The following is a 12931-nucleotide window of genomic DNA, read 5'->3' on the forward strand; positions in this document are numbered from 1 at the left end:
CATTTATACTAAAATAAAAAGTCTAATAAGGGTCAAATCATTTTCTAAAAATTAATCAAATGGTTCAGTTGTCATTTTAAAGATAGTAAAGCTAATAATGTAATTAAAATGTACTGTTTTCTACTAAATATAAAAAACTTCTGATCATTCATTGTTGTTAATATCATGCATTTAATGTTATACCATTATATATATATGTAGAAATAATTTAATAAGTATGATTTTTTTACTTTCTAAAGAAATGCTCTACCAAACGGTTGAACTGTCCTGTACGGGTTAAAGTAGTCATGCTAAGATAATAAATTTACAATTTTTTTGAACATTTACTGTTGTCAATATCATTTCTTAATATCTATTAAATGTTATTCTATTATATATTTGATGAACGAAATATATCAGTATGATTTTCACCATTTCTGAGATTATTTTCAAAGTAACCTACGGTAAAAATGATAAATACATGGAAATTATACTAGTGGTGGTAATACTACTAATTTCATCAACAAATTGACAAGTGTTGGTATATTCACCTATTACTGGCATAATAACAGTACATGGTTTGTATTTTTCTTTTACCATGAAGCAACATCTCAACCGTTTGGTAGAGGGTTATATATAAAAAAAACAACAACTGTTGGTTATGTTTAAAAAAATACTATGATTGTTGTTGTTTACTATGATTTTTCCATTGTTTTTTTTCTTAGTGAGGTCATTAAAGGGTTAACGGACATCAACTTGCTCACCACTCAGTTCGACCAACACACAGACAAAACAAAAACACGTTTCTCCATCATTCACTGTAAAACACATCCTGTATTTCCAGTTCGATTCAAAAAAACATATCTCACCTCCACTTTATGGAAGTGAGATTCAAGAGCCTCTCTGCTTTTCATATTTTTCAGAGCCAGTGGCACCAACACACATTCGGTTCTCCAATCATCGGTCACAATGCGCCAAGACTCGCGAGCTGCTCCTGATAAACACCCTAACTTCTAATCTCCACTGTGTCATTGTTTAAAAAAGGAGGAGGAAACTCTGTTGTGAAGTTAAGGCTGGTTTTAAAATGATGGCCCAAGGTTTGCAGTTCCATTTAGCTCTCCAGAGATAAGGCCCCGGCACATCCTCGGCTCATGGGTGAACTATGGTTTGTGCGGCGCGCCTCTCCGTGCTGTCCTGCCAAAATGGATACCGAGCATTTAGAGGAAAGATAGCGAGTACAGTTCGGAAAAACCCACTTCGGCATCTTTAGTGTTGGATTCCTACAACGCTGAAAGAAACACTTAATGAAAGGGATTTCTCTACCTGCCGGTTCAATAGGTGTTATTCGTCAGTGGGGGGTGAAAAGGATGGCGGCAATAACTGCAGTCTGCACCGAAGCAAAGGAAGGAGAGTTCAAGTGTCCCACATACAGTATGCACTGCTTCTAGGCACATTTGTTGTGTATTCTGAAGTTGATAGTGTGAAAATTAGCAGCTGAGGTGTGAGGATCAAGAGTTTTGGTTGAATTTTCACAGTAAAGACGGTTAAATAACACCTTTTCTCAATCGCACACTGCTCAATATGTGATTTGTAAGACAAGCTGCACACCAACAGAATGAATTCAGCTGAATTTCTGCCTCTTTGCGCCGAGGGTTCTGTGGTGACAGAATAAGACTACTTAGACTACTCCTTGTGGACACAATTAAGCGAGTGCAGGTCCATTTTTTTTTTTTTTAACTCTCTTTCCCACCCGTTTTGATTATCTCCAACTTGAAGGAGCTGTCGTTTTCTATCACGATAAACTCACAGATGTATTTCTGGAAAATCCGGCGGGCTTGTCACACGTCGTGGGAGCGAGGAGGCGCGGCGAAACAGAGCTCCATTAGGATCCCGCCGCTGAGCTCGCATTCAAAATGATGAATGAAGTTACAGAAAGTGGGTTCAGGTGTTGTGCAAATGTGTTTAAATAAAAAAAAAGTTTGTTAATGAAATATGATATTCTCTCCGGTGGTCATTTCGTTGATGAAAACTATCACTAAATATGTTCTTCGACGACCTTATTTTCCATGACTAAGACGAGACGATGACGATGACAAGACGGCACCGACGTCATTCAACACTAACTGACGATATCAAACGTGCAATTTTGTCGACAAAAAAAGATGAGACTAAAATGTAGTTTAAAAACATTAAGACTTTACCGAAACTTCTATTTGTTTCTGTCACCTTCCACCTTCTCTTTCCCTCTCTCAGTCACTCTCTCTTTGTCTCTGTCCCGCTGTGGCGGTGGCGCTCAGTCCGTCTCTGTCCTTCTTGTCTCAGATCTCAGTCCTGACAATTGTGCTACTATAATACATAAAGATGGTGGTTTGGTTTGGGGGTCGGGTTTGGGTGGTTGAGCAACGCAAATTTTTACATGTTGGGCGGGCAAATTGGCTCTCCCAACGGACCGGTGGGTGAGACTGATCCATGCGTCTCTAATGAGCGCAGTCAGGAGGACTCGAACTAACCGCAAAGCTGCATTCTTAATCATTCAACCTGTGCTTTTCATCAGATAATAAGAAAAGAATGTATGTGTAATAGCTGACTAAAATGACAGAAATGTTCAATATAATCTGATGACTAAACAGGACTAAGATTAAATACAAATAAATAGCAGACAAAGTTAAGAGAGAAAACATTTAGACTAAAATCAAATGACTTTTCGGTGACTAAAACTGGACTAAAATGTTTGAGTTGTCCTTGACTAAAACTATGAAGGATAAAAATGACTAAAATGTGACTGACTGGTGTCAGCTCTGTGCAGAGCACCGGAACAGAAACACCAACAGCATGATAATAATGCACTTCCTGTGCCTAGTCTGATAGTCTGTAGACTATGTAGCCTATAGATAAGATATATTTCAATAAAATACAGTTGTACCGCCAGAATACAGTAGAGCACAGAAGCGGTTTCCATACTTTGAGGCATACAAGTCTGCCTGTCTATTCACCTGAGGAGCGCAGAGACCCCGCGGATCCCAGCGGGACGTCAGTTGAGTAGGCGGTCCCCATTCGCGTACACACTGCTAAAAGAATGTGGCCATATGTGGCCTCTGAATGTGGTCTGAAAGATCTGCATCCTCAATGCGTACTTAGAGCTGTCCACTTGTGATCTGATCACTCAGGACTCGTGTTAATACCAGGTCTGAACAGGGCCACTGATTCTCTCTCTCTCATTCCCCCCAAAGACATCAGATCATTATATCGATGCAGGAAGCTCCCACGACGGCGTCACGGTGAGCTGACCGCAGGCGGGCCACCTGATGGATGTGTCTATCCGACACCATTACTGGACTGACAAGGGTATGAGGACAGGGGGGGCCGTCTTTGTGTGATGAAGGCCAATTAAGGAGCAAAATTTCACACCTCTCCACCGTCACGTCAGCAGGCTGCATCTGCCGACGAGCATCGAGTCACGCTCGCCACCCGGCAAAATCCACATCTGTGTCCCGCCTTGTCAGTCAACCCCTCCCTCACCTCCACCTCCAGCCCACACACACACACACCTCTCCATCCTTTCAGTGCCCGCCTCCTTGCACAATGCCGGGATGAGCGATGGCTGACGGGATGTCGCTCGTCAAAGTAGCACATTACGGTAAAAGTCAGGGATCGTATGGATCAGAGGAGGAGTCGTGGGTTCAAATCAGCGTACCCGATGGTCTCTGCAGACTTTTCTGACTCTCCGTTTGCAGAAAGTGGGAAGACAGACGGAGAAAGAGAGGGGAGAGGGGAGAGGAAGAGGAGGGGTATGGAAAGGAAGGGAAGAAAAAAGTGGGCTGAGAGTTTAAGAGGAGTCGAGCCTTTGACGCAGACGGGGAGTGGAAACAGTTGCCATGGAAACCCCGCCCTGCCTCCAACGAGTCAATGAGTTAGTGAGGGGAGATAAAAGGGAACAGAGAGTAAATGGAGGCATGAGAGAGAAGTGAGCTTTTGACTAAGGGTATTTGTCTGATCTGCCTAACCTTTTGTCAGAGGGAGGAATATAAAGAGACAAATTAATACACATGCAAAACAAACACCAGGTGTTCCTGTTTCTCATTGAACAGCCGACGGCGCACCTCAAGTCCACCTCTATCAACAAAAACGCTTCAATCTGCTCCTCATTCATCTCCTCCGTGCTGGGCCCCGGCTCAGAGCTCCGCAGTGAGGCCCTCCCTCCGTCTGGGCTCCTCGGTGAGACTCACACTTCTGGCGTTTTATTAGGTTTCTCACAGAGATGCTAAATAATGAATGAAGGGGCACCAGGGGAGCTGTTAGTCTTTTTATTATCCTGATTATTACTGTCATCCATCAGACATCAGGCTATTAAACAGAAACGCAGACATGTGACAAACTAAAGAGAACAGGGTCGGTTCACAGGTACCTGGTGGATAACATCGTGTCGAATTCAGGTTTGAAATGTGCCCTTTTACTTCTTTTACTTTTTGGCGAGCAACAAATTGTAACTAGGGCTGTCAAAGTTAAGGCAATAATAACGCAAATTACCACTCATTTCTTTAACACAACTTGTTTGCTTGGTTGTAGTGGGCTCAGTTTCAAAGCTAGAGCGTCCAGTGTTTAACAAGCATGTGATAAGTGATTTATAGTGGAAAGCAACATGAAAGTACATTAGCCGCCTTTAATAATAAAAAGTATCGGTATCAATATCGGCGATTCTGGCCCTGTACTACTTGGTATCGGATCAAAACCAAATTTTGTGGTATCGTCCACCGCTATTTCAAGGACCTGACGCGCATCCAAAAGAAGTCACAACAGTCAGCCACAACGCGTCTGGTTACACTTCCTGTTGACCTTATTATATACAGAGACAAATTAACCTTCCATTAGTGCTTAAATTCAGTTTGTTTTGCAGTTTGATATGTCCATATTGATATTGTAGTGTTATTAGAGCTGTCAAAGTTATCGTGATAATAACATGTTAACGCAAATTTGTAATACAAACTTGCGATTTTGAATTGACCTCTTTAAAATTTGATGGGTCGCCGATATTTTGGAGGTCGTGGCGGGTTCAGTTTTAAAGCTAGAGGGAAGATACTTTTATCATATTAAACTAAAAAGCCTAAAGAATCCATTGGTACCAACCATGTCATACTAGCTTGTCATGAAGGAGGCTAAATGACGCTCCAAATTTATGCTAAAGTTTGGTGAGGAAAAACTGGCATGGCCATTTTCAAAGGGGTGCCTTGACCTCTGACGTCAAGATATGTGAATGAAAATGGGTTCTATGGGTACCCACGAGTCTCCCCTTTACAGACATGTCCACTTTATGATAATCACATGCAGTTTGGGGCAAGTCATAGTCAAGTCAGCACACTGACACACTGACAGCTGTTGTTGCCTGTTGGGCTGCAGTTTGCCATGTTATGATTTGAGCATATTTTTATGCTAAATGCAGTACCTGTGAGGGTTTCTGGACAATATATGTCATTGTTTTGTGTTGGTAATTGATTTCAAATAATAAATATATACAGACATTTGCATAAAGCAGCATATTTGCCCACTAGCATGTTGGTAGAAATATTAAAATACTTAAAAATCTCCCTTTATGGTAAATTTTTAACAGATACAAATGTGTGATTAATTTGCGATTAATCGTGATTAACTATGGACAATCATGCGATTAATCACGATTCAATATTTGAATCTATTGACAGCCCTAGTTGTAACATATACACACACACTGATGCAAAGCAAAACAAAGACAAAGAAGTTGCAGGAAACTGATAATGAAAAGAGGAAGTTGAGATAAGGACGGCGTAGCAGAGCAGCAGGAGAGAAAGTGCAAGAAGACACACAGAGATTAATATTTCCTGCTATGCAGCAAGACTCCGGGATGATCAAACCAACAACTGTGGATAGACAGATGGACTTCTCTCTCTCTCTCATTAGTAAACACCATCAGTATAGCGCACAGTTGCCCCAGCCATTAACACAAACTCAAAGCCCCTGTGGGCATCAAACTCCCCATTAACTCACAGTCTACACCACTACTTCCTGCTATTAAGGCATATGCTGTTTGTGCATGCATGTAAAGGCTAAAGCACACAAACACATGCATGAATGTAAGGACTGCAGTTCAACAAAGCGGTAAAATAGACACGCACTCGCACGCTTTAAAGACAGATGTGGGAACATCCAATCACACCCTTCATAAACTTTAAGTCTCCATTAGCGGCTGTTCACTGGGATGTTCTGTTTAAGGGTCCCTCTTCTGCTATCAAACCACTTCCCTTCTATCTTTACACGTTAGCCAAGCCATCATCAATGGAGCTAGCATTCCCAAAAGCATCATGGTGAGGGGGTTAATGGCAGCCATTATGGTCAGCCCGAACGCCGTTCTTGCTTTGGGCGCAACATTTGTACGCCATGTAGTTTGTACTGACTGCGATGTAAATGCATCCACGTGAATATGCTGTGCTGAGAGCTAGTGATGTAGACAGGAGGGGAGGTGAATGGGTCCAACAAACACAGGACTTTCAACCAGGAGACCAGTGTTCAACACCAAGTTCATTCACTTTTCCTACATAATAAATGTTCAATAGGCTATTTCAGTGGTTCCCAAACTTTCAGGTCGCAAGCTTCACCTGAGGGGCTGAGAGATTATTAACAGGAAAGCAGAAAAAAAAAAGATATTTCTGCTACACAAAATGTTAATTTTTCAGACTTTCCTTTAATCTCTGCTTTTTTTTCATCTGATTTTTGCAAAAGTATAAGATGTTAGCAAAAAATAAGTACACAGTACATGATATGGACACTACTTTTTTGTTCCATTGTCTAATCCATAAACTTCAAACCCTAATAAAATGGCAAAAAAAAAAAAAATAGTGCGCTAACAGCGATGTCACGAGAGCCGGTACCAAGTCGATGCCAAAATACTGAAAATGTGACGGTACTCGTTTTTCTACAGTACCGTAGAAACCATCAGGGCTCGAGACTAACGGTGTCCAGTCATCACAGAGACGACAGAAAATGTGTTTGCGACGCAGCGACCTCACTATCGACGCATCCAGGGAACTCACCCTACTTGTTCCCTGATAATGCTACATCATGAACAACAAATCCATGTTGAACTTAGCGTTAGCCATTAGCTCCATGCAGAACTGTGCTGCTTACCGGCTGCTAACGTTAACTAGCTTTCATCCTGCCTATTTCAACACGAGAGGTGCCATTGATTTGACATTATGAAGTGTTCGGGCTCTATTCAGTAAAAATGAGTATTGGGCAAAGGTAACATTATTATGATGTGTTCAAATGTAATCTTTAAAATGCAGTTTTTGGTGAGAAACTTGAATAAATCCAGTTGTTTGAAGGAGATGTTTTCACATGAGATAGATAATTAAGAGGGAATTATGAACTGTTTAACTTCCTAACAAAACCCAGTATGCAAACATGGGATTTATTGTTTTACTTTTTTACCGTGGTATCGAATTGGTATCGAGAATCATGGAATTTCCCTGGTATTGGTATCGACTACTAAATGTCTGGTATCGTGACATCTGTATGCACTAGGTAGCAGAAAAGGACTGGTTACAGACACAGCTATAGTCAGTGTTTACATTGTCGTGCCCTTTTAAAGGAGGTTAAGAGAAAGGGGAAATGAGAAGCTGATCATCTCTTCACCTTTTTACCTGCAGTTGACCTCTTAATCATCAGCTTTATTACTCCCAGACAGGTCAAAGAGTCACTGCTCTTCACTTAATGCTTAACGGTGTCCAACAGAGCTACAAGGAGGCGCTCAGAACAATATGAACACGTGTGAATGCTGGTGTGAAGGACGAACAAGAAGAGGAAGGCAAACAAAGAAGAACACAAGAAACATCTAGTTTAATGAGTCACGTAATCCTGACGACCTTCATATTTTATCATGCATATTTCCAGAGGCACTGCGCTTATTCATATTTGATTTAGTATTTGGGGGAGAACATGAGACGCGCTTGTGTTTTTAATCTTTCAGCTGATGAGCCGGGCCTTTAAGTTATTTACTCTAAATGTCTAGCTTTACACTAAATACATGCGCGCTAAGTCAAACGCTGGGAAAAATTAGTTCAAATACTTTAAACTGTGTTCAAATATTTTGTTTCTGCTCGGCTCTGGAGGCTTCAAATGAAAGAACACACACTGCCTGTAAATTAGTGTGTGTGTGTGTGTGTGAAAGTCAGCTTATAAAAATCGATATATTTCATTGCTGTGTTTTCCAGTTCAATTTTACCTAAATAATTCACCCGTTCTCGATCGCCGTAGCCCACTTAGGCGTCACGACTAGTCTGCACACACGTATTCCTCGCCGCTCTCCATCTCCCCCATCAAATCTATGTGGATTACCAGACGATAGGCCTGATTTCACATGGGCTCAGGCTATTAACGCTTTGACCTTGGATTTCAACCAGGCAATTTGTCTAAGAGCTGGCACAGCCTCAGCTGCCCCGGCCGACTCCGTCCGAGCTCCACGATTGGTATGGGTGGCAGTAACTCTCCTACTGTCTGCCCGTCAGCCTCCATCCCGCGGAAAAATGCCTCTTCTTTACCACTCAAGGGGTTATGTTTAAATTGCTGTGATGAACTACTTCACTTGTAATTCTCTTTTCTCTCTCTCGGCCGTTCAGATTTATCACTTATCAAGACATCTCACCAGGCATCCATGCATCTTTATGTTCCTCAATTTTAAAGCGTCTTTTTCTCCCTGAATTGTTAAATGTTAAAGCAAAAGTACACCTGGTATTAACATGTGATCTATATCTGGATAATGATATCTGGTTGGAGGTAGGTGACCTTTCAAGGTGTTGGGCAGATTTTTTTCTTAAGAATATGATACCGCTGTACGGATTGCAATTATGCCTGGATGACACCCAATCACAATGCAAGCCTGATCGACTTCAAATGCTGCGGTTTTGTTTGAGATGCAAGATGAAATTGACTACTTAACTTTGTTTTTAACGTTAACAAACATGAATGTTGTACATAAGTTGTAGGCTTGTGTTTGACCAATCAAGAGATTCTAAACTCTGCCTTGAAAGTTCCTTGGTCAATGGAAAGCACTGCCTTTAGAGAGGGGGCTTTTTTGGAGTCAAGGAACTAAATTTAGATCCTGGTTCCTGTGGTCGAAACACATGAAAAGTTTGTGAGACCCTAAAAATGGGGTTCTTGTAAAACTTCCTGCAGAAAGAGGGCTACAAGGCTTCAACTGCCACACGGACCTCTCTAGTCTATTAGTCAGTTAATATGTCAGTAAATGTCTCTAACCATGTATTTCATCAGCAGTTTACCTCTTTCCATCTAACCATCAAACCGTCAGTTTGTCATCGGACTAAAGGTTGCTTTACGTCCCTTACTGCATTCTTTCATTAGACCTTTTATATGACCAGGATGGGATCTAAATCTCCTTTTCAGGAGAGTCCTGGCCATAATGGTAGCAAAATGATGTCCCATAAACAAACATGGACACCAGATATTAACCCCTTTAGAAATGGTTAGCTTGATCCTGTTTAAATCGATCTAAAATAAAAACCATAATAGCTAGGACGTTATTCTTTTTGCAGCAGAAAGCTAAGGCTTCTATCTTTCACGTTGTACGCTCGTTATATGTATCATCACACGTTATGTTAAATGCGTAATGTAACAAAACTGAGTTTTAGGAAATGTTTTGTTCATGTTTCTACACTTAGAAATCTTTCGGATCAATATGTTTTGTGTGTTTATTTAGTAACATTTTATGAAAAAACGTCTGATTTGTTTTCATTTATTCACATATATATCCATATGTCCACAATTTTAATACTTTTATCAATAATTATAAATGGCAACATAAGCTAAAATAACAATTGGCGGACCATTTCCATTGCAAATTTCAAAGGGCTAAAGGAAGAAGAGCAAGGAAAGGTGTGAAAATGGGGTACTAAACGGGGTACTACACGTAGAACAGAAAACGAAGAAACAATTGCACCATTTACACATTTTACACATGTACACCAAACATGGATCCATCCATCAGTTCAGATGTAAAAAGGCGCTGCTCAGTCATGACTAAGTCGCTTCCCCTCAGCAGCACTGAGGCCCATTGTTGAAGCTTCATTAATACATCAGTTAACCTCTCTCTCTCTCGCTCTCTGCGACAGTTCATCTGCAGTCCATTTACTTATGTGGCTAATATCATACTCTGTGTCCCATCATTACGCCTCCTCCCCTTCCCCTTTGTATCTCTCTCCCTCTATTTGTTCCCCCATTTGTTCTCCCTTTTTACTGTTCACCTCTTTCTGTATCTCCAATGCCTCACCGGCAGCGCCTCTGTGAGTGGTTATCACAGAAAATTACGCTTCTGCTGCAAACAAATAGCTCTTTCCCCCCCCCTCTCTCCTGTTGTATTCTGTTCAGAGACAGGAGACGGAAAAGCGGCTCTGGTGAAATGTGCATGCTCCTGGCCTTGAAGAATGCACCTCCATTAAGGATTCAGAGGAGGGTTAGCCAACAGACAGCTGGGCCTAATGGCAGGACTAGGGCTAATGCTGAGCTAACACACACACACACACTACATACAGATAAGAGCTTGTACACACACACACAAACAGACACCTTTTAATATCACAGCCTATTGACTGATGGCAACGAGCATATGTTCAGCAAACATGGCAAACAGCAATCAGAAGAATATGGATTAAACATCAGTAAGTCTAAGCTCATATAAGCACCGAGGGCTTAATAAGACTGATAAAGGACACACACACACACACACACACACACACACACACACACACACACACACACACACACACACACACACACACACACACACACACACACACACACACACACACACACACACACACACACACACACACACACACGTAGCGCAGAATACCCAAATAGGAATTGAGTTTGAAATGCTTTCCTGAGCTAAAAAGCCTTTCCAATCGTATCTTTGATTGTCGACACAACTCAGCCGCTCAACTGTGTGATGCCGTTAATGCGGCTAATTGGAGACAGAGGGCTGCAGTCGACGCTCGAGTTGAAAGAATCGAACGTCCGGACGAGCCTGATTCCGGCTAAACCAACACACTCCAGCAGCTAATTGATTACCAACACAGCCAGGTAGATGGGACTTTTGGGTCTGAAGCCAATGGCAGCAATGGCATCTCATCACACACTCGTCTCACACACTTTATTCAACGTATGCTGTACTTTTTTTTAAGTATTTAGAATGATACGGGTGCATGAAAAAGCAAGAAGCATTGACCGGTCAAGGAAAGCCCTACTGACCACCCGTGCCTGCTGCCCTCAAGTCGAGGCTATAGCGGCTTCACCAACCAGTAGTACCTGGCCTCAGCTTTGCTCTGCATCAATTAGTGTAGCAATTTGATACCAAACTGTTGAAATATGTTGACAGTTCCTTCTTGAGCTTTGGAACCTACCAAACCATCTCAACTCAATGTCCACTTACGCCGCATTTCCACTGCATGGTGCTGCACGGCTCTACTCAACTCGACTCTCTGTTTTTTTTTGGTTTTCCATTAGCAAAAGTGTTGGATAGTAGGAATGTCACGGTGAGGACATTTTTCCAACGGTTAATAAACTCCTGCCAACACCGGTGTTATCGATTACACCGGACGTTTTACAAGGAAAGATGACAATATCTGTAGAGTGCTTACTTTGGTCTTTAGCCAAAGGGTTCCACCTGTGCATACCAGCTGTGAACTTTCCGTCCTCCGCACGGCGATAGCCTTGTTAACGTTATGGTTCCCTTATAGCATTGGGTTTAAATCCGAAATATTGCTAAATAGGCACTTTTGCTTTTTTCTTGGACGCCAAATCCTCCACCATCGTCTTGTCTGTCAACTTTTTCTCGTCTGTGAAATCTGACTCCTGCTAAACGAAATAGAGAAAAGGACCTAGTACCAAAAGTCAAGTCGATTTGAGCCGAACCATGAAGTGGAAATGAGGCATAAGTTGCTTGTTCTGGTGCTTTTCGGCCACATCAAACAGCCTTCATCAGCAGATTGAGTTTGTACAGTTGCCGATATCCAAACTTCCCATTTTTAGTGCTTCTTATCCAATAGAATGAACAAGTGAGTGAGTGGTCCTCGAATTGTGGTTGTGAACAATGTGTATGCATCATGTTACCAAAGTCTCAAGAGGAGAAAAATACCACTTTTCAATCAAGTGGAGTCAGTGGAGGTGACAAGGGTGTGAAGGGAGGTGGGACGAGGAATAGGTAACTCACAGGGGACGGTGCGGAGGTAGAGGTTGTCCCGGATGATCTGCTGCAGCTCGTGGTCCACCGAGCCTTTCTGGAAGCGCAGGTTGAGGTAGTGGCGCAGGTCCTTGTCTATCACGCCCCCTGGAGGAACACAAGGGACAGGAATCAGTAATCACAATCAGACCTCCCACTTCAAATCAATCACTCTGACATGGAAAGGCTGTGTTTTTTTTATCCTCTGTAGAAGTAAAGAAATGGTTGGAGGAAAAAATAAAACCTACTCGGCCTTTGATCAGAAATGAGGACAGCTGGATGTGTTTGTGAATCACCCAGAAATAAATTGCAGCACTCGCTCTGTTTTTTGTGCAATTTCCAAACTTCAACAAGCCGAGGAGGAGAGGATGCTGAAAAAAAACGCCGCGGCGACAAATGACCCAGAAATCAGTGAAAAAAAAAAAAAAAACACAGCAAACTATTTGAATTCGCCAAATCCCCACAAACAAACACGGCCAACACTAATGAATGCCCTCTCTCTCGGATGCGGCGTCTGTCGAGTGCAGCCACGGATTGGTGGAGGTGTTAATTGGAGCGGTGGCCAAACACGTGTGGAGAAATGTCTACACATAAATCACCCCTGCGGACTCCCTCGGGGGCTGTTTTTACTTCCATTCTCCTCTCACCTGAGTCTCCCCCCTCCCTCCCTTTCCTCTCCAGCACTCCCAG

The 12931-nt window shown here is 42.2% G+C and overlaps 1 protein-coding gene across 6 annotated transcripts in view; it reads right to left on the reverse strand.

The window, feature by feature from the left end:
• magi2a (membrane associated guanylate kinase, WW and PDZ domain containing 2a) overlaps positions 1 to 12931 on the reverse strand; it is a 235349-nt gene that overhangs the window by 154386 nt on the left and 68032 nt on the right. For all 6 annotated transcript variants that reach the window (XM_074626443.1, XM_074626442.1, XM_074626444.1 and 3 more), the window contains exon 2: positions 12233 to 12349. In XM_074626443.1, the coding sequence (XP_074482544.1) occupies positions 12233 to 12349 (117 nt within the window). The remainder of the gene's footprint in view (positions 1 to 12232; positions 12350 to 12931) is intronic.

The sequence above is a fragment of the Sebastes fasciatus genome, chromosome 23, assembly GCF_043250625.1.
Source record: "Sebastes fasciatus isolate fSebFas1 chromosome 23, fSebFas1.pri, whole genome shotgun sequence".
In the NCBI taxonomy this organism is placed as follows: domain Eukaryota; kingdom Metazoa; phylum Chordata; class Actinopteri; order Perciformes; family Sebastidae; genus Sebastes; species Sebastes fasciatus.